This window comes from Myotis lucifugus, unplaced genomic scaffold (genome assembly GCF_000147115.1).
Source record: "Myotis lucifugus unplaced genomic scaffold, Myoluc2.0 scaffold_839, whole genome shotgun sequence".
NCBI classification, from domain to species: Eukaryota; Metazoa; Chordata; class Mammalia; order Chiroptera; family Vespertilionidae; genus Myotis; species Myotis lucifugus.
In genome coordinates this window covers 45142-67863 of record NW_005871887.1, presented here as the reverse complement: position 1 = coordinate 67863, position 22722 = coordinate 45142, and the positions used below count along the sequence as shown (strand labels likewise).

The following is a 22722-nucleotide window of genomic DNA, read 5'->3' as shown; positions in this document are numbered from 1 at the left end:
AGAGTTATGGGATTGTAAAAAAATACAGATTGCACTCATATCCCAATCTTATTATCTGGAATACCTGCCGTACCTAAATGATAATCACATTTTATCCAGCATGGCTTAAATCCTAATGAAGATTCCCCCTCACCCTCTCTGATCATCACATTACCACTCATTGTCTGTTAGAGAATAAAAATTTCCTACAACATTAATTTGATGTTATTATGCAAATAAGCTTTAAAAACTTCTAACCTGCCCTGGCCGGTTTGGCTCAGTGGATGGAGCGTCGGCCTGCAGGCTGAAGGGTCCCAGGTTCGATTCCGGCTAGGGGCATGTGCCTTGGTTGTGGGCACATCCCCAGTAAGAAGTGTGCAGGAAGCAGCTGATCAATGTTTCTCTCTCATCAATGTTTCTGGCTCTCTGTCCCTCTCCCTTCCTCTCTGTGAAAAATCAATAAAATATATTTAGAAAATAGTAATAAAAAAAACAAACAGAAAACTTCAAACCTATCCATCCTCATCCAGTGTTTAAACCCTCCGGTGGGTGTCCATTGTTGTGCCCAGATTTCAAGATTCCCAAGAAACCACATCAGGGGGCCAATTCGATGCAAAAGCATAAGAATCTGTATTTCAAGTTAACTTGGGCTCCCCATCCACAAGGCTCACCGACACCAAAGCAAACCAAGTGGCTGAGCGCGCCAACCCCGCCCAGGGACCGGTTATATGGGGGGGGTTGGAGTAAGGGAGGAGAAAGGACTGTGCTTTGCCGATTGGCCAGGCACAAGTCGATGTCCCGTTCCTGGTTGTGGCTAGCAGAGTCTTAGACTTCCGTGAAGAAGCTCCTTGCCCAACACGTGGCCAAGGTAAGATGGAGGACGTAGCCCTTACCCTGGGGGAAGGTGGAGGGCGTAGCCTTCGCCCTTTCAGCTGGAGGATGAATCACATGGAAGTGATTATTTAATCATGTTTATTTAATGAAACTAATAAATACCATAGACATTTGAAACATGAGCTTCTTTGGTTGGGAATTGCCTGCATACTGTTACACACAGATATGCTGGATGAGTCATGTGTCCTGGCCCCAAGGAGGAAGGACAGTGGAAGCTTCTGGTTTGGGATCCTTTCATACCTTACTCTGTTTGTGTCTCTCAGTTAGAGTGGTTAGGATCTGTATCCTTTTGCTACAAGAAAACTCATTTTGTACATTTTTCCCTCCCGGTGCCTAATAGGTTTTTTGCTTATTGTAAATAATTCGTTTTTTTTCTTTTAAATACTTTTGTGTTCGAACATGACATTTCAGTGAGTATTTGTATTGATCTTAAAGCAATTCCATAATGGCAGTTTGTTTGTTCTTTTGCAGTTTTCATTTCTTCAATTAATTTTTCCCATTTTACTGGTCAGGGTTTGATTTGTGGTACATTTTTGTATGTGTGCTGCCAAAGTGAGCACATGGTACATTTTTGGGTAAAGATTTTCAGAGTGGTTATCATTGTCATGTCCCTAAGCTTAAAGTAATGGTATGGAATTTTTGTAGATACTGTTTATCAAATTAACAAAGTTCTTGTCTATTTCTAGTTGAGTAAGGTTTTTAAAAATTGTGAGTGGGTATGCTATTTTATTACCTGTCTTTTCTTCATCTACTGAGATGGTTCTTATTACACTATCCTTACAATCCTGAAATGAAGTCAGCTGTGCATTGTATAATGCTTTTTATATATCAGTGGATATGGCTTCCTAATATTTCATTTAGGGTTTTTATAGCCAAGTTCATAAATGAGATTGGCCTATAAGTTTCTCTCTCATATTGTCCTTAAATTTAGGTCTGTTCTCTTAAGTCCTTTTGCTTCTTTGCATGTCTTGTAATTTTTTTTTAAAAAATCTTATTTTTTTATTGATATTTTTAGAGAAACTAAGGGAAGGAGACAGAGACAGATTTGTTCCACTTATTTATGCATTCATCGGTTGCTTTTAAAAAATATATATTTTATTGATTTTTTTACAGAGAGGGAGAGGGATAGAGAGTTAGAAACATCGATCAGCTGCCTCCTGCATACCCCTAACTGGGGATGTGCCCGCAACCAAGGTATATGCCCTTGACCAGAATCGAACCTGGGACCTTTCAGTCCGCAGGCCAACGCTCTATCCTCTGAGCCAAACCGGTTAAGGCCTTTTAACTACTTTTGATGTTTGCTCTGGGTCATAGTTAAGTTACTTCGAAACAGTTTGATTCTTTCTTTTTTGAATTTTTATGAGTTTCTTTCAGCCATACTGATGACAGACGTAAAGGAGCAAGATCAGTGCTCCTGATAATATTGCAGCTCAGTTGGATTCTTTGGAGGCGTTCTTTTAGCTTTGTTAGGTGGGGCCAAAACAGTCTTTTGTGTAGGGTTACTTTGCCCCTGCTACTGAGGCAATCTCCTCAACCCCCGCCCCACTTCACCCTCCATGTATTAGAAGGTCTTTTCACCCTGGCTAGTGAAAACACAGACTATTTCTGATCTTGTGTGAGCTCTAGGAATTGTTATGCCTTCTCCTTTCAATGGTCTTGGTAGTTTCTTTTTTGTTGTTGTTTTTTTTGTTTTGTTAATCCTCACCCGAGGATATTTTTCCACTGATTTTAGGGAGAGTGGAAGAGAGAGGGAAAGACAAAGAAACATCGATGTGAGAGAAACACATTGATTGGTTGCCTCCTACACGAGGCCCGACCGGGGCCCAGGCTGGGGAGAAGCCTGCAACCAAGCTACATGCCCTTGACCAGAACTGAACCCAGGACCCTGTAGTCTGAAGGCCAATGCTCTATCCACTGAGCCAAACTGGGGCCTTGGTAGTTTCTTCACAGTTCATTAGTAGTTAGCCAGAGACATAGGGGAACCCTCTGCACACCTAAAGAATGAGTTTTCAGTTTTCTCTCTCTCCCTCCCCCTTCCTTCATCTACTGAGATGGTTCTTATTACACTATCCTTACATTCCTGAAACGAAGTCAGCTGTGCATTATATAATGCTTTCTGTATATCAGTGTATATGGTTTCTCCTTTTTTTCTCTCTCCCTCCCTCCCTCCCTCTCTCTCCCTTTACCCTGATGTTCTGCCTGCAAACTTACCATCTTTGCTTCCTCAGACTTTGAATTCTGTGTCATTAACTCAACAAGAACGCCAGACTTTTTGGGGGTTCCTTCTCCCTGTGTTATGGCCTGGAAAGTCTCTCCCGCATACAAAGAGGGTTTGTTTGTTTCTCCTCTTCTCTGATTTCTGTGTCTGAAAATAGTTGTTCCAGATATTTTCCCTAATTTTATTTATTTTTCCCCCCCTAATTTTAAAAAGTTGGTTAAGATCAAGGATGATTCTTGCAACTCACCCTGGGATCAGAGGATTTATTGATAATGAGGGTTTGTGTTTTATCCTTGCTCCATGAGTTACTAGTTGGGTGGCTTTTAGCTAGGTGCTTGACCTTTTCTTTGGTTTTCTCTGAAGTGGAATAATTATAGTCTGTATCTTATAGGGTTATTGTGAGGGTTCAGTGAGAACACATCCTTAAAATCGTTCCTTGCTTGTTTAGGAACTTGCTTTTATTATCATTTTCACGCCACACAAATCTTTCCTTGACTCCATAGATGCTGGCTTCCTAGAAAGAGGCAGCTTCTGTAAATGAAAAAAGGTAGATCTCAAGTCCAGAAATTACTCCCTGCAGAGGCTGCCCTTGAGGAGACACCCGTATCAGGATTTCAGGGAAGATACTGAAAGTGGTGGCCACTTCCTGAAAGCTGTTGAAATGACTCAGTCCCAGGTGAGCTTGTTATTTCCCACTTGGTTATCTAGATTTCTGGAAGTTTATAAAAATGTGTACCATCAAAGAGAACAACATATATAGACACGTTGTGGCTGGGAGACATGTGCGTGGATTGGGAAACAGAATAAATGATTCAGAGTAGCCATCAGGAAGGAAGATTTATCTGTGAATCTTGCAAAGTGCTAATAATTAGAACATTGCCACATCAGCAGTAGGATCCAGAACTGAGTTGCAGATTTTCCTGTGGTAATACTGGAAACCTTCACAAGAGAATAAAAACATATTACAAGATTTACTTTGTAGATATGGAGGAAGCACATGTATTCCTTGAGATCAGTAAATATTTCCTGACATTAAGTGTGAAGAAATGTCTTTGATGGGTCTTCCTCTTCCATTTTTCTTATCTGGAATGTAGACCCTGTTATCTTCCTAAGGAAATGTGGGAGATATAAAAGGCACAGCTCGAAAACTGTAAAAGCGTCTTACCTATAAAACGTAGATAATAACAGAGCTTACATAAGGGCTGTTATACAGATCATTGTGTTATTATTTGTAAAATGTTTAGAATGATGCACAGCACATAGTAAGAACTCTGTTTGCTTGTAAATATGATTTAATATGTAGCACAATCAATTTCTAACAGGCAGTTCTGAGCATAGCATACTTTTGCACATGAACAGCACTGCGGTGACTACCAGTGTCTGTAGGAAATACGTACACTTGCTCCAAGACCCGTTTCTGCTAGTTACCTAGCCATCTGTTCTCATCAGCTTCTTCTCCTGTCTCACTGACCTATTTGCAGTTCCTTGAACCCAAATAGATTAGAAGTTGTATGACATAGGGCCTTGCTTCATTTCCAGTTTTTATTGTAAAACACATAGTAGGTAATATTCAATGCTTCTAACGTGGTTGCAGATGATTTTTATGTAATTCAAAGTTTTAACCTTTTATGTTGGGTGAATGAATGAATGAAGAAGTGAATGAAGAATGCACAAAGAGAGGACCGTTTTTAATTAATTCAGCTCAAAAGTGTAAATCAAAATTAGAAATATTTATGAGTTTGCATAGTATAAATAATCAGAGCATCCTATAATTATTTTATATATTTTTTTATATTAACTCCAGACTAAAAAGGATTGTGTTATAACAGGGCATATTGTCGTTCAGTGATGTGGCTGTATATTTCACCTGGGAAGAGTGGCAGCTACTAGACACTGCTCAGAAGAATCTCTACCGGGATGTGATGTTAGAAAATCATAGCAACCTAATGTCATTGGGTAAAGACAACTTTCCTAAACATCTCAGCAAAGGCCCATGAATTGCCTGTCTTTTCTCCATTGCTACAATGTATGGATACTCATATTCTCAGTGATTTTGAACTTGGACTTATATAGGACTTATTTTAAATTAGAACTTATTTTCTTTGTGACCAGAGAATGACAGTACTTACTTTTATTTCCAAACGAAAAGTTTCTATTTTGCTGAGATTTAAACTCTTCATTCTCTGAAACAGGACTTTTCCTCAGCTCTCTGTGATTACTTGATAGGTTATCAAGCTACCAAGCCAGAAGCAATGGTCTACTTGGAAAAAGGAGAAGAACGAGGAATAGTAGAGAGAGAATTTCCAAATCATTTTAATCCAGGTAAGTGAAATCAAAGTAATAGTTGGTTATTGGTGTGGGACCCTTGTTATTTATTTTTTTAAAAAAAATATATTTTATTGATTTTTTTTTTTTTTTTTAAAATATTTTTATTGATTTCAGAGAGGAAGGGAGAGGGAGAGAGAGATAGAAACATCAATGATGAGAGAGACTCACCGATCGGCTGCCTCCTGCACACCCCCACTGGGGATCAAGCCCGCAACCCAGGCATGTGCCCTGACTGGGAATCAAACCCAGGACCTCTTGGTCCATGGGGCGACGCTCAACTCACTGAACCACCACAGCCGGGCTATTTTATTGATTTTTTACAGAGAGGAAGGGAGAGGGATAGAGAGTCAGAAACATCGACGAGAGAGAAACATCGATCAGCTGCCTCCTGCAAACCCCCCACTGGGGATGTGCCCGCAACCAAGGCACATGCCCCTGACTGGTATCGAACCCGGGACCCTTCAGTCCACAGGCTGATGCTCTATCCACTGAGCCAAACCAGTCAGGGCGACCCTTGTTATTTTAATATTTTTTTTCTCAGAGTCTCTGAACCTTTAGAGGTTAGAGTAAAAAAAAGGTATTTTATATGAATTTTTCCTGCTTCTCTTACCACCCTTCCATATATGACTATTTTTCCAGCCACCTAGGAGGTGCACCTCTTTTATCTACCCTGGGTCAGATCTTTGCCTATTTCATCTGGTCTTTTCTTATTTGCTTAGTTGTTTTTCTATTGAAGCTTAGTAGGCACAACCAGCCTCCTCCACCTCTTATCTGTATTCATATAACTCTTATATGATGCTTTCAAATATTCCTAGGTTGTTGCCAAGTTTGATGACACCCATGTTTTCCAGTGCATTATGTATTACCGGTTCTTTTATTGAATGCCTCAGACTTATATTGTGCACCTGCTATATAGACTTCTTCATTCTCTTTGACTAGTGACTTGAGATTTCATCACCCTCCATGTTATGATAATGGTAGAATTCATTGAGTAATGTGGCAAGTTTATGATTGGTATCAGCAAGACACTGAGAAGGATGAACCTGTGGAGAAAGATCATGAAAATTATATATTGGGCAAAATACTTTCTCTTAGCCAAAACTTTGTTCCATTTAAAGAAAAATCCTATAAATGTATCTCAAGAGAAATAACTTTGGAACAAAATTCAGATTCAAATTTTCAGAGTAAAAACTATGCAGACATGAACTCTGATAAGTTAAATGGTTCTGGGAAATCATTTTTCCATACTCTACATGAAACCTCTCACATTCATCCCCAGTACTATGAACCAAATTTGCATGTGAAGGTTTTCAGTCTGGTGACAAATCCTAAAAGACATCGCAGAATTCACACAGAGGGGAAACATTATGAATGCAGCGAATGTCCAAAGTCTTTCAGGTATAAGTCAAAGCTCATAATACACCAGAGAACTCACACGGGAGAGAAACCCTATGAATGCAAGGAATGTGGAAAAGCTTACAGTGAGAAGACTAAGCTCAGGTTACATTGCAGAACACACACAGGAGAGAAACCTTTTGAGTGTAGTGATTGTGGGAAAGGTTTTATGCAGAAATCAAACCTGATTATCCATCAACGAACTCATACAGGAGATAAGCCCTATGAGTGTAAAGAATGTGGAAAGGCATTCTGTAGTAAGTCTCAGCTTGTTGTTCACCAGAGAATTCATACAGAAAAATCCTATGAATGCAGGAAATGTGGAAAAGCCTTCACTAAAAACTCACACCTCCTAACACATCAGAGAACTCACACAGGAGAGAAACGTTACACATGCTGTGAATGTGGAAAAGCTTTTGTATATGCATCACAGCTGATTGTACATGAGAGAAATCATACCGGAAGAAAACCTTATGAATGTAAGGAATGTGGGAAATCTTTTAACAAAAAGTCACACCTCATAAGACATCAGAGAATCCATACAGGAGAGAAGCCATATGAATGCAGTGAATGTGGAAAAGCTTTTATAGACAACTCGCATCTTATTGTTCATCGAAGAACTCATACAGGTGAGAAGCCTTATGAATGCAGGGAATGTGGGAAAGCCTTTAATAAAAAGTCATCCCTCATAACACATCACAGAATTCATACAGGAGATAAGCCTTATGAATGCACTGAATGTAAAAAAGCCTTTATAGACAGGTCACATCTCATTGTCCATCAGAGAACTCATACGGGAGAGAAACCCTATGAATGCAGTGAATGTGGGAAAGCTTTTATAGACAACTCACAGCTTATTGTTCATCAAAGAATTCATACAGGAGAGAAGCCTTTTGCGTGCAGGGAATGTAGAAAAGCCTTTAGTTATAAGTCATCCTTCATAGCACATCAGAGAATTCATACAGGAGAAAGGCCTTATGAATGCACTGAATGTAGAAAAGCTTTTATATACAAGTCACATCTCATTGTCCATCAGAGAACTCATACAGGAGAGAAACCCTATGAATGCAGTGAATGTGGAAAAGCTTTTGTACGAAAGTCAGTGCTCATTGTACATCAGAGAACACATACAAGGGAGAAACCCTTTGTCTGCCTTGAGTGTCGAAAAGCCTTTAGCAGTATGGCAATGCTCAGTACACATCAGCTGATTCATACAGGAGAGAGGCCCCATGGATGCAGTGAATGTGGAAAAGCTTTCCGCCAAAAAAGCCATCTTATTATCCATCAACGATGCCATAGTGGTGAGAAATACTATGGATGCATTCCATCTAGTGAGACCTTCAGCTAGAAGTTACAGCTCATTAGGCATCAGAGATGTCACACAGGAGAAAAACCCTATCAGTATACTCAGTGTGAGAAAGCCTTTTTTGTGAAATCATACAGCAGTGTCCATCAGAGAGGTCATGCAGGACAAAAACCTTATCAATGTAATGAGTGTGGGAATACTTTGTCAAGTTCTTTCTCCACATGAAATTCATACAGAAAAAAAATCTATGAAACACATTAACTGCTGGAAGATGTTAGTGAGATGTCAAATCTCACTGAATATAAAAAAATCACAGAGACACTACGAATGTGGTGAAGGAATATTTTTCTATTACTTTTGACCTCTGCAAGTTTCAGAAAACTTAATCAGAAGAGAAATCTTTTAAATGCAGTGAATATAGGAAGATTATTTGCCACCACCTTAGCCTCATATTTTATTAGAGAAAGGCAATATGTATGCATGAGTTGAAAAGTCAAAATCGTTTTTTTTTGTTGTTGTTTTTTTTTGTTAATCCTCACCTGAGGAAATTTTTCCATTGATTTTTAGGGAGAGTGGAAGAGAGAGGGAAAGACAGAGAGAAACATCGATGTGAAAAAAACACTGATTGGTTGCCCCCTGTATGAGCCCTGACCAGGGCCCAGGCCCAGGAGGAGGCTGCAACCAAGGTACATGCCCTTAACTGGAATTGAACTTGGGACCCTTGGGTCTGCAGGCTGATGCTCTATCCACTGAGCCAAACTGGCTAGGGCTAAAATAATTTCTTAAGAAAAATCCCATTATACACCACACAGAAATGAAAACTTTTTGAGTGCACAAAAGGTTTTGATAGGTCATCATACAATTTTCAGTTTTTACAGGAAAAAATCAATGTTGTGAATCCTGGAATATCTTCCAAACAAATGAATTTTCATACCAAAGAATGCAGATGATTGAAGACTGTAATAAGAGATGCTTCTGGCATTTAATTCAAACTTATTTTGCATCAGAGTTAATATAGTATAATAATGGTTGGAAAGATTGTTTATGTAAACAACTTTATAATAGAAGTTCTAATCCTGTATAGAAAATGTACTACAAAGTAGTCAGTTATGAAGATCAGATAACTCCAGCATGCAAAATAACACTTTATGTTCAGATATATTGGATAGTCAAAGCAATAAATTAAGAAAGCTCATCGATGTATGTATTTGCTTTATTTCTGAGTATTTTTGTACAACATGTATATACTCATTTCCAGATTTCACAAGTTGTGTACCACAAAATTCTTGTTAAAGTTTGTATGTGTAGTATCCACCCAAAAAATGCCAACATTGTAAATTTTTGTACATCATATAAATTGCAAAGGCAGTAATTAGGCTTAAGATTGAAGAAGACTGTAACATAATGCCATACACATAATGCCATATTTACTGTTTACTGGTATATGTAAATGGAACTGGTATTTCTTTTCAGCCCTTCGGAATAATAAATTTTTTAAAATTGTTATTTGGTTTTCACATAGGGAAAAACACTCATTAAAAATAATTGAGATTTAAGAGTGATGAGTAATCACAAATTTTCTTTCCTGAACTGAGTCCTGAAAAACTGCAAGCAGCTATTTTTAAAGAAATAAAGACTAAAATGTCACCTTATTTGGTGGTGTTGCTCATATGAGGAATGTGGCTTAGAACCATGAAACCTAGTTTATTAGTTTCCTAGGACTACTATAAGTACTATAAGCAGAGTGGCTTAAAACAAAAGAAAGTTCTGGAGGCTAGAAGTCCAAAATCAGGGTGTTATTAGGGTCATGCTTCCTCTTAAAACTTTTGGGGAATCCTTTCTTGAATCCCAGCTTCTGGTGACTTGCTGGCAATTTTTGTCATTCCTTAACTTGCAGCTGCATGAATCTGATCTCTGGCTTCCTCATCACCTGCCATTTTGCCTATATGCCTCTGTGTCTTCATTTGACCATCTTATAAAAACACCAGTCATTGGATTTGGGACCCACCCTAGTCCATTATGACTTCATCTTAACTAATTACATCTGCAACTACATTATTTCCAAATGCAGTCACATTGTGAGGTAATGGAGGTTAGGACTTAAACATACTTTTGGAGGGAAGGTATATTGGTTCTGGTACCAGTTTCAATGTGTTTTCCTGGGGGATTAGGGTATAGTTTTCCACACCAACAAACAATTCTCAGACACCAGCGGGTGCCCAAGAATTCAGGTCTTTTCTGACACTATCTACCTGGAGACAGCGTCAATTTCACAGGTTAAGGGTTCTGTTCCACAAGACTGCCCCCTCCCTTCAGATGGCAGCAATAGTCCCAGGCTCTTACCCATGCTTCTGACCAAGGACTATAAACTGGAGGTTTCAATGACCCCCTTCGACTCAGAATGCCAATTGAAAGTACAAGTTGTTACCTGTACTTCTGCCCCACTGGCTATAAATCAGAGTTTACACACCCCTCATCTGGTTTGTTTAATATGCTAGACTGGCTCACAGAACTCAGAGAAACATGTTACTAAGTCACTAGTTTATTGTAAAAGGCTCTAACTTAGGAACAACCAGATGGAAGAGGCATAGCACAAGCAAAATGGGAAGCAGCATGAAGCTCCCATGCCCTTTCCTCACATTTCCATGTGTTCCACCTGGAAGCTCTCCAAACCTCCTCCTCCTGGGTTTTTATATAGTCTTCATTTCATAGCCATGATTGATGACATCACTGCCATTGACAACTGGTTCCATCTTGAGCCCTCCTGGAGTTGGGCTTGTGTGGAACTGAAAGTTCTAATCCTCAAATAACAATGCTGCCTCCACTGGCAACCAACACCCATCCGTAGGTGGTTTCCAAAAGTCACCTCAATAACGTGACAAAAGACACACATCACTCTCAACACTTAGGAAATTCCAAAGGGTTGGGAAGCTGTGACTCAGGAATTGTAAAATTTCACTTGGGTTCTTTTCTATTGCATTTATTTCTCCACTGAGAACCTGAGAACTCTATTTCAAGAGTGTTGATGTGTATGCTTCATGAAATACTGTTATCATAGCCATTTTTAAGTCTTTTCTCTGGTGGTCCTAATGCTTCAGTCTCACAGGTTTGTCATCTGATGATTGTCTTTCCTCCTTATAATTGGTCAGATTTTCCTGGTTCTTTGTATGTAATTTTGTGTTGCACCCTGAATACTTTGATTATAACGTTGTGATAGTCCGTCCTATTACAATCCTCTGGAGAATGTTAATTTTGTTTTAGAATGCAATCAACCTGATTATATTTAAACCAGAAATCCTTCTGTGAGTAGTAGGACCAATTTCAATTTTCAGTGCAAGTTTCACAGTCCTTGTGATGCTCTTTGGGTGTGCTCCTCACATGAACCATTTGGAGTTCATTTAGGTTTTAGCTCAGGGGTCCTCAAACTACGGCCCGTGGGCCACATGCAAATACAAATATTGTATTTGTTCCCGTTTTGTTTTTTTACTTCAAAATAAGATATGTGCAGTGTGCATAGGAATTTGTTCATAGTTGTTTTTTTTAACTATAGTCCGACCCTCCAACGGTCTGAGGGACAGTGAACTGGTCCCCTGTTTAAAAAGTTTGAGGACCCCTGTTTTAGGTACGGGTCTACATCATAGTAAAGTTTTACTTTATTACTCTTCTTTTTTTTTTTTTTTTAAATATATTTTATTGATTTTTTACAGAGAGGAAGGGAGAGAGATAGAGAGTTAGAAACATCAATGAGAGAGAAACATCGACCAGCTGCCTCCTGCACATCTCCCACTGGGGATGTGCCCGCAACCCAGGTACATGCCCTTGACCGGAATCGAACCTGGGACCTTTCAGTCCGCAGGCCAACGCTCTATCCACTGAGCCAAACCGGTTTCGGCACTCTTCTTTTTTTTTTTAAAAAAAAATATTTTATTGTTTTTTTACAGAGAGGAAGGGAGAGGGATAGAAAGTTAGAAACATCGATGAGAGAGAAACATTGATCAGCTGCCTCCTGCACACCCCCCACTAGGGATGTGCCCACAACCAAGGTACATGCCCTTGACCGTTATCAAACCTGGGACCTTTCAGTCCACAGGCCAATGCTCTGTCCACTGAATCAAACCAGTCAAGGCTTTATTATGCTTCTTATTGTGCTTTTCACATGTCCTGAGTCTGGACTCTGGGATTTATGGCACAGAATTAGAGGATTACCCTTCAGCTTTTTTCTTTTTCATATTTCCTCTCCCAACGTTTCTGGTCCCCTGGGACCTCCTTTATTAGTACTTGCTAGTAGTCTGGCTAGAATGATGGAGTTCTTTCATTGTTTTAGTCTTCCATGATGTCAGGCAGTTTTGCTCTAGGCCAGCCGTGGGCAAACTACGGCCCGAGGGCCGAATCCGGCCGTTTGAAATGAATAAAACTAAAAAAAAAAAAAAGACCGTACCCTTTTATGTAATGATGTTTACTTTGAATTTATATTAGTTCACACAAACACTCCATCCATGCTTTTGTTCCGGCCCTCGGGTCCAGTTTAAGAACCCATTGTGGCCATCGAGTCAAAAAGTTTGTCCACCCCTGCTCTAGGCCCACCCAAGGGCAAAGCAGTGATATAAAAGATAAAGGAAAAAAAAAGGATTTCCTCCAGGCCGAGGTATAGGAGAGGGATATTGAATTACAAACATCGATCAGCTGCCTCCTGCACACTCCCCACTGGGTATGTGCCCGCAACCAAGGTACATACCCTTGACCGGAATTGAACCTGGGACCCTTGAGTCCGCAGGCCGACGCTCTATCCACTGAGCCAAACCAGTAAGGGCAAGATAAGTAAGTCTTAAGCCAGAACCAAGCTAAAAAAAGAAAAAGAGAGACAAAAGAAAATGCAGATTCCCATCACACACTTCCAGGCTCGTGGGAATTACTTTTCTCTGTCCTCTGGCCATTGTAACTAGTTTCTCTTAGTGTCTTTGCTTTTTATTCCAGCTGCACAGTTCCCCAATTTGACCTTATTCAAGTCAAAGGTGGGAGATAAAGAAAAATGAGGAAACTCACTCTTTACTCTTTTTTGTTTTTTTAATTTCACACTTTCTTCTCCAGTGTCCTTGTACTTATTTATTTTTAGAGCCTCCAGGTAGTTATTATATTTTAAGTGTTTTTAGTTGTAATTAGTGAGAAAGTGTATTGACCTTACTCAAGCATGACTGGCACGAGATGTCCCATACATTTATTTTCAGGTGACACACTACTGCTGCATTTCTAGGTACTTGATCATGAAGTTGGCCCTGTTCATATATGGATGGACTTGATTGCTAATAATTTGTTCATCAATTTTACATTTATGTTCATGAGGGATCTTAATCTGAAATTTCGAAGGGAGTTTTAATTGGATATTATTACACTCAAAGATTTTCTTAGTTGTATCTTTTACCACATTGTAGATGTCACCTTATGTTATATATGCTTGCCCTGAAAATCCCAGAATTCCTTGTATATTTCTTTTCATTCCTTCTTAAGTGGCTAATTCTTTTCAGAACTCATCTTCTTATAGAAATTCCTTGTCAACTGCAGACAATAGCAATCAAGGTAAACAACTAATATTTTGTTTTCTCTCTTTTCACTTAGGAAATTCCAACTGTTTTAAGATCTCTGCCAGAAACTGTAGCCCACTGCACAGCACACTCTTTGGGAGTCAGGATTACTTGGGATAGATGGCTTTCAAGCACATATTTTCAGACCTTAGTCTGCATAAGAATCAACTGAGTAACCCACTGGAAATGGAGATTCATGGACCATCCAGGTTCAGAGAGGCCCTGTGGTAGGCTCAGGAATCTGGGTTTTCCATATACAGGGTGTCCCCCAAAATGTATATACACTTTTACAAGCTGACAGCTCAATTTTGAAAATGAAGTGCAAATCTTCACCTGAGGATATTTTTTCCATTGATTTTTATTTTTATTTATTTATTTATTTTTTAAATATATTTTATTGATTTTTTACAGAGAGGAAGGGAGAGAGATAGAGAGTTAGAAACATCGATCAGCTGCCTCCCGCACATCCCCCACTGGGGATGTGCCCGCAACCCAGGTACATGCCCTTGACCGGAATCGAACCCAGGACCTTTCAATCCACAGGCCGACGCTCTATCCACTGAGCCAAACCGGTTTTGGCGATTTTTATTTATTTATTTATTTATTTATTTATTTTTTTAAAATATATTTTTATTGATTTCAAAGAGGAAGGAAGAGGGATAGAGAGAGAGAAACATCCATGATGAGAGAGAATCATGGATCAGCTGCCTCCTGCAACTCCCCTACTGGGGATCGAGCCCACAACACAGGCATGTGCCCTTGACCGGAATCGAACCTGGGACCTTTGAGTTTGAAAGGCTGATGCTCTATCCACTGAGTCAAACCAGCTAGGGCTCCATTGATTTTTAGAGAGAGTGGAAGAGAGAGGGAAAGACAGAAAGAGATATCAATGTGCTTGAAACACATTGATTGGTTGCCTCACGACTTGAGGTCAGGGAGGAGCCTACAACCCAACCAAGGTATGTGCCCCTGACCGGAATGGAACTAGGGACCCTTCCGTTCCCAGGTGGATGCTCTATCCACTGAGCCAAACCAACAAGGACTGAGATGTATTTTAATAAACACAGCCTTTATAATTATTCAGTGTGTGTATATACATTTTTTGGGACACCCTATATACACCAGATCTTGCTGTAGGCAGGCAATAAGCAGGTCACATTAACATGACAAATCATATTTGAGCCTGAGTCTCCACTTTGTCATTGGGGAATCACGAAATTCCCTTCTGCAAGTTGAAGAGGAATTTAAATTACGTACTTAATGTGAATCACCAAACCACAGGTGGGTGGAGCATTCAGGTGAAGTCCCTTAGATCTCTGATTTTCCAGGATGTTCACAGGCTAAAGTTGGGAGGAGGACTGGCTGGTTGGTTGCAGAGCCCACCAGATGAGGGTAGGTTTCTCAGTAGTTCCTATGGCTAGAGATGAGAAGCCACATTCCCGATATGGGCTCCCATTCTCTGCCACTAGCCCCGGTCCTAGAATTGGCCCAGTTTCTTGGCCAAAGTCCAGAGCGCATCGCATCTGAGCTCTGCCGAACCCCACTTCCCATATCAAGAAAAAAGCCTGTCCTCTTCGGTGGCCTCTGCCTCTTACTGGACCCAGTGACTCCTCGCCTTTTCCTGCTTCCATGACCTCTACTTCCTAAAATCTTAGAATTTTGTTTTCTTTTTTTAAAAAAAATATTTTTATTGATTTCAGAGAGGAAGGGAGAGGGAGAAAGAGATAGAAACATCAATGATGAGAAAGAATCATTGATTGGCTGCCTCCTGCATGCCCCCAACTGGGGATCAAGCCCGCAACCCGGGTATGTGTCCTTGGCGGGAATCGAACCTGGGACCCTTGAATCCACAGGCCGATGCTGTATCCACTGAGCCCAACCGGCCGGGGCGAGAATTTTGTTTCCTTTAAAAAAAATCCTCACCCGAGGATATGTTGTTTTTACAACTGATTTCAGAAAGAGGAAGGAGGGAGGGGGAAGGACGAGGGAGGGAGGGAAAGATCATCCATTGCTCCCCTACAAGCCCTGACTGGGAATCATCTGCAATCTTGGGCGAATGGGGACCCACTGAGTTACCCGACCAAGGCCCCTGGAATTACTTTCAAAGCACGTACCTACCATGTCCCTCCGAGAGCGCGGTGTCTTTTATCAGGTCTTCCCTTCCCTCGGCTGGAAAACGCATCCTCCGCTGTAGGGACCACCACGCCGGCTCTAAGCCGTGGTCCAAAGCGTCACAATAGGTGCGGCCCTTGCTAAAGGGCAGGCGCAGCCGTGGTGCCGGGTGCGCAAGGGCGGGGGTTGGTGTGCTACTGAGCATGCGCAAGGCCCCTGGCTGGCTGCGGAGGCGTGGCCTTCGGGCACGTCTTCCAAGATGGCCGCCCCCACTCCGACTTCACCAGGGGAGCGGCCATCTTACCCACCGAGTGCGGGCGGGAAAGAATCCCGCGCTTTGGAAGGAGGCCACGCTTTTCATCAAACCGCCCCTGCTGAACAAGAGAGGAGGCCTGACACTGTGTGTGTGACCGGAAGCGGAAGGATGTTGGGAATTCTTTGAAAACCTGCCGGGTCCCGCTGAGGAGTCTGTCGTTGCTCGGAAACCGGTGAGGCCCGTGACAAACTGTTCGGGGACGTTGGTGGCGTCGGTTCTCGCTGAAGGCAGCCTGGGGGCGTTTGGCGGTTGGCTGAGGAGGCGTCTGATGGTGGTGAGTTACCGGAGGGGCCGCTTGGCTGTGAGTGGCCATGTCAAGGGAGTGGGTCATTTTGAGGGTCAGTGTGCGGCGTGAGCCTGAGGCGGCCGCGGGTCACTCCTCGGGAACTTCCGCTGTGTCTTGTGGCCATTGGGGCGGTGACCCTTTGGGGCGGTGACCCCTTCAGTGTGATGGGCCGGGAGGTTCAGTCATTTGAGTCCACAGGTTCCGATCATGGAAACAGGCTTTTGGGAGCTGTAGTTCTCACAGTTGACAGAATGTAGTCTGTCCTAGCCAGCCTTCCCCTCAAGGCCCATTTTCTTTTTTTTCCTTCTTTTTTAAAAAAAATATATTTTATTGATTTTTTACAGAGAGGAAGGGAGAGGGACAGAGAGTTAGAAACATCGATGAAAGAGAAACATCAACCAGCTGCCTCTTGCTCACCTCCCAATGGTGATGTGCCCGCAACCAAGGTACATGCCCTTGACCGGAATCGAACCCGGGACCCTTCAGTCCGCAGTCTGATGCTCTATCCACTGAGCCAAACCAGTCAGGGCTCTTTTTTTTTTAATGTATTTTTATTGATTTCAGAGAGGAACGGTGAGGGAGAGAGAGAGATAGAAACATCAATGATGAGAGAGAATCATCCAGTAGCTGCCTCCTGCAGGCCCCACAGGGAGGATGGAGCCCACAACCCAGGCATGTGCCCTTGACTGGAATCGAACCCGGGACCTTTCAGTCCACAGGCTGAGACTCTATCTCCCGAGCCGAACAGGCTAGGGTTCTTGTCTTACTTTCTATGAAAAATGAAGAGACTTTGAAGTTCCGATTTTGTGGTTTTTATAAGATGTTTGGTCTTCACGGTTCCTGACTCAGAGCTCCCCAAACCTTTGGCATTTAAGTGTGAAGAGGGATAAAGTGTTAGGTTACTGAGGTAACTGACCTTTGTGCCCCACACTAGGATGGAGGCTATTGCCAGGAAAACCAACCTCCTGATTTGAAGGTTGGACCTTCCCCACTCCCACCTCCACCTCTACCTCTAGGGAGAGGGGACGAGATTGAGGTTGAATTCCTCACCAGTGTTCCGGGAATTAGTCAGTCATGGCTACTGAAGCCTCCATAAAAAAACAAGTGGAAGGAAAGGGAGGGAAACATCGATCCATTGCTCCCCTACAAGCCCTGATTGGGAATCAAATCTGTAATCTTGGCATATGGGGACCAACTTCCCCAGAAATCTTTCATGTTGCCTGGCCGCTGTGGCTCAGTAGTTGAGCATCACCCTATGAACCAGGAGGTCACCGTTGGATTCCAGTTTAGGGCACCTGCCTGGGTTGCGGGCTGGATCCCCAGTAGGGGGCGTGCAGGAGGCAGCCGATCAATGATTCTCAACATTGATGTTTCTATCTCTCTCTTCCTCTTTGAAATCAATTATGTGTGTGTGTGTGTGTGTGTGTGTGTGTGTGTATGTATAAGAAAGCTGCCCTGACCGGTTTGGCTCAGTGGATAGAGCATCGGCCTATGGACTCAAGGGTCCCAGGTTCAATTCAGGTCAAGGGTATGTACCTTAGTTGCAGGCACATACCCAGTAGGAAGTGATTGATGTTTCTCTCTCATCAATGTTTCTAACTATCCCTCACCCTTCCTCTCTGTAAAAAAAATCAATAAAATATATATTAAAAAAGAAAAAAAGAAAGCTTCCACGTTGGGGAGCCAGAACACTTCCACTTCCATGTGGCGTGAGTGCTGGGCCTCAAGCTCCAGGTGAACAGAACCCCTGTGTTCAAGAACTCCACCTCTGTATCTCTTCTTCTGGCTTTTGATTAGTGTTTTTTAATACTATGCTTTGTAAGAAATCAATTTAGTGAGTAAATGGGGTTACTTGAGTTCTATGAGCTGTTCTAGGAAATAAATGGAACCCAAGGAGGGGTTTGTTGGAACCTCTTTCTATCCAGTTGGTCAGAAGGACAGTTAAAGGACCTTAGCACTTTAGCAGCGTATGGGACTGAGCCCTTTACCTGTGGAATTTGATTTTGTCTCTGGGTAGATAGTGTTAGAATTGAGTTGAATTCTCAGATACCTTGATGATGGTGGCAAGAAATTACTGTTGGTATGGGGAAGCCTCCACACACACGTTGGAATTGGGTCTGGGGACCCTCTTATCAGAAGTGATTAGATAATCTGCAATAATTTGTGTTATGAAAGTTGGGGCTTCTGCCTGTTCTCCTTAAGGTTTTTGTATGTTTCACCTGAGTATTTTCTTTTTCTGGTTATTACACAGGCAGTGAGAAACAAGCCAGTTGCCCCAAAATATACTACCTAAAGACAACAATTGTTAAAATTTGTGTATGTTTCTTATTTTAGATTTTTTACGCTTTTAAAAAGTTGTTAATTGAATAATATCATATCACTTGAGGTTAACATCTATGCATGACCCATCTTACTAACTCTGTTGAAAATACTTTCTTAAAAAAACACTTCTAGTATTCTCTCCATTTTACTGTGGATGGACATTGGAATTGTTCCTCATTTTTGTCTATTATGGTAAAAACTGTGCTGCTGTGAACATTCTTGTGTACATATCCTGGTTTACAAATGTCTCTGAGTTTTTCTAGGATATTTACTTAACAATCATATTGCTAGGTCATAACCATCAACCTTACTAACCAATGCCATGTTTTTCCTACACAAGTTGTTCTAATTAGCATCCCTCTTAGCAGTACGTAGAAGCTGTCTTTGTTTGCAATCTTTGCCAACCCTAAGTATTGTCAGATATTTTGCTTTTGGTCCATCTAATGGGGCTTTAATTAGTATCTCACTGTAGTTTTAATTTACATTTCCCTGATTATCAATAGGACTGAGCCCCTTTAATATGTTTTCTGGACATTGGATTTCTTTTTTATGACATGCCTCTTTAAGTCTTTTGCCCAATTTTTATTGAACTCTCTGCCCATTTAAAAATTGATTTATTAGTTCTTTATATGGATACAATGAATGTGAGAAAGCTTTTGCATGAAAGAAGGACTTCATTTTACAGCAGCAAATTCACACAGGAGAGAAACCCCATGGATGCAGTGAATGCAGAAAATTTTTCTCACAGCAATCACAACTCATCGTATACCAGAAGATTCATTCAAGAGAGAAAGGTATGAGTGCAGATTTTATTTTAAATCACAGAACTCACACAGGTGAGAAACCCCATGGATGTCGGAAATGTGGAAGAACTTTGTTAAGTTTAGTCTCACTTTACATCTGGAAACACATACAGGAGAAAAGCCCCATAAATACAGTCAGTGTTAGAAAGCATATATCCGCAGTCACAGCTTATTGAGCATCAGAGAACTCACTGGAGAAAAACCCTATGCATATAAAGAGTGTCCAAAAGCTTTCAACTGGAAGTCAGAACTCACTTTACATTGGAGAGTTCACACTGGAGAGAAGCTTTACTAATATGGCACATGTCAGAGAGCCTTCAGCAGCGATCGCACTAGAGAACACACAGGCGAGAAACACTACAGATGCAGTGATTGTGAGGAAGTTTTCACACAGACGGCACAACTCATTGTACATTGGAGAACTCATACAGGAGAGAAACCCCATGAATGCAGTGAATGTCAAAAATATTTCAGCTATAAGTCAACACTCTTCATACAGCAGAGAGCCAATACAGGAAGAAACAACAACACTCTATATATGTAGTGAATGAGGGGAAGCTTTCATTTGTAAGCCTGATCTAAAAGGACATCAAGGAACCCACGAGGAGACAGACCCTATGAAGTCAGTGAATGTGGGAAATTCTTTAATGTCAAGTCACACCTCAGAAGACCTATTAATAAAAGAAAATGTCATGCAGCCAAAGATGTCATATAGGAGAGAAATGACATGGATATATAGAAGAAGAAAGCACTCAAGAAGGTTATTCCAATATGAGATTATGGGCATATAGGAAACTATTATTACACACACAGTGAATAAAGAAAAGTTTCACTCAGATGTTTACTTTCCTAGAGAATTAAAATGAGAGAAATCAGTAATACAGTAAATACATATAAAATCTACAGCTATAACTTGCAGCTTATTGTTCATCAGGAAGTACATACATGAGAGGAACTGTAAATTCAATAAAACTATGAAAGTTCACACAGAAGTCATAGCACAGTTATGCAAGAGAAAGACAATACTATGAAAGTAGCCATTTTGTGAAAACTTCCTTCTAGAAGTATACATTATTTTATTTTATTAATATGTTTTTATTGATTTCAGAGAGGAAAGGAGAGGGAGAAAGAGATAGAAACATCAATGAGGAGAGAGAATCATTCATTGGCTGCCTCCTGCATGCCTCACACGGGATGAAGCCCGCAATCCTAACACATGTCCTGACCAGGAATCAAACCGTGACCTCCTGGTTCATAGGTCAATGCTCAACCATTGAGCCATGCCGGCCGGGCCAGAAGTGTACATTATTTTATATCAGAGAAAAGCACAGGAAAGAAGCTATACACAAGACAGATATGTTGCAATATTTTCATTGTGGAATCAGATTTCAGATGCATCAGAATTTATACTAAATTATATACGAGTAATAAATGTGAGAAAAATTTTATTAAAAGTCACAAGCGTGTGATATTAGAAAATTTACACTTAAAATAACTCTGATTTCCATGAGTGCTTGAAAGCCTTCTCTGATTATGAAAAAAAAGTCTACAAATGATATATATATAAGAATGCAAACCTATGAATGTAATAAATGTGGGGATGACCACCCCATGAATGTAACTTTATTGTATATAAGATAACATTTAGGAAAAATTAAGCCAGGTAAATGAATTAGGGAAATCATTTCCTCTAGAAATAATAAGTAAGTCATGTTCTTCTGTGAGTCCCAAGTTGATAAAAATATTTCAGCCCTAGCTGGTTTGGCTCAGTGGATAGAGCGTCGGCTTGTGGACTGAAGGGTCCCAGGTTCCGGTCAAGAGCACATACCTTGGTTGCAGGCTCTCAGTCCTGGTCAGGGGCATGCAGGAGGCAATCAATTGGTATGACTCTCTCACATCAGTGTTTCTCTCTGTCTTTCCATCTCCCTTCCACTCTCTCTAAAAATCAATGGAAAAATATCCTTGGGTGAGGACTTAAAAAATTGTATTTCAAAGGGCTATAGCCCTAACCGGTTTGGCTCAGTGGAGAGAGTGTCAGCCTGCGGACTGAAGGGTCCCAGGTTCGATTCCGGTCAAGGGCATGTACCTTGATTGCGGGCACATCCCCAGTAGGGGGCGTGCAGGAGGCAGCTGATTGATGTTTCTGTCTCATCGATGTTTCTATCCCTCTCCCTTCCTCTCTGTAAAAAATCAATAAAATATATATTTTTTTAAAAAGGGGCTTTTAGTATGAAGGAAAGAGGTCTGTTCATGGTGGGACAGGAGACTCAGCGTGTGAGTAAATGGAATGATCAGAACAAAAGACGAAGTTACCAATAATTTTATCCGTGGCTAGGTGTTTTTTTTCCCTGTGAATATCATGGAACTTGCATTTTTGTAGCTTTTTGACTTTTGTATGTAAGCATGGTATTTATAGGCATGCAGTGGATACATGTATTATAATTATTTGGAAATGATTGTAAAATTACAGAAAAGTTGCAAAAATAGCACAAAGAATGCTTCATTCAGAGTCCCCGATTTTTAACATTTTACTACATTTGCTTTCTTATATTCTCTCTCCATCTTTACATCCATATTATTTTGTTTTTCTGAACCATTTGAGAGTAAGTTTCAGACAGGATGCCTCTGTAGTGTGTGTTTACTAAGAACAGGGACATTCTCCAACATATCACAGTATAGCTATTAAAATCAGGAACTTTGGCCCTAACCGGTTTGGCTCAGTCGATAGAGCGTTGGCCTGCGGACTGAAAGGTCCCAGGTTCGATTCTGGTCAAGGGCATATACCTTCTTGGTTGCGGGCACATCCCCTGTTAGGGGGTGTGCAGTAGGCAGCTGATCGATGTTTCTCTCTCATCGATGTTTTTAACTCTCTATCCCTCTCCCTTCCTCTCTGTAAAAAATCAATAAGATATATTAAAAAAAAATCAGGAACTTTGATCCAATACTATTGTCTAATTTAGAGGTTTTATTCGAAGCGTGTCAATTCTCTAATACAGTGGTTCTCAACCTTCCTAATGCCTCGACCCTTTAATACAGTTTCTCATGTTGTGGTGACCCCCAACCATAAAATTATTTTCGTTGATACTTCATAACTGTAATTTTGCTACTGTTATGAATTGTAATGTAAATATCTGATATGCAGGATGTATTTAGGCGACCCCTGTGAAGGTCATCCGACCCAAGG

At 40.9% G+C, this 22722-nt stretch overlaps 2 protein-coding genes across 3 annotated transcripts in view; both read left to right on the top strand.

The window, feature by feature from the left end:
• LOC102424486 (zinc finger protein 649-like) overlaps positions 1-13923 on the top strand; it is a 16498-nt gene extending 2575 nt beyond the window's left edge. For both annotated transcript variants that reach the window (XM_023747320.1, XM_023747318.1), the window contains exons 3-6: positions 3595-3767; positions 4921-5047; positions 5318-5413; positions 13734-13923. In XM_023747320.1, coding sequence (XP_023603088.1) covers positions 3753-3767; positions 4921-5047; positions 5318-5413; positions 13734-13819 — 324 coding nt within the window. In that variant the 5' untranslated portion in view covers positions 3595-3752 and the 3' untranslated portion in view covers positions 13820-13923. The remainder of the gene's footprint in view (positions 1-3594; positions 3768-4920; positions 5048-5317; positions 5414-13733) is intronic.
• On the top strand, positions 6416-8619 carry LOC111822988 (zinc finger protein 84-like). Its single transcript, XM_023747317.1, has one exon. It carries the CDS (start codon positions 6621-6623, stop codon positions 8160-8162), a length of 1542 nt encoding a protein of 513 aa, XP_023603085.1. The 5' UTR covers positions 6416-6620; the 3' UTR covers positions 8163-8619.
• Positions 13924-22722: the final 8799 nt, after the last annotated feature.

Coding starts and splice junctions, on each gene's coding strand:
- LOC111822988 (XM_023747317.1), top strand. CDS start 6,621: ATGAACTCTGATAAGTTAAATGGTTCTGGGAAATCATTTTTCCATACT.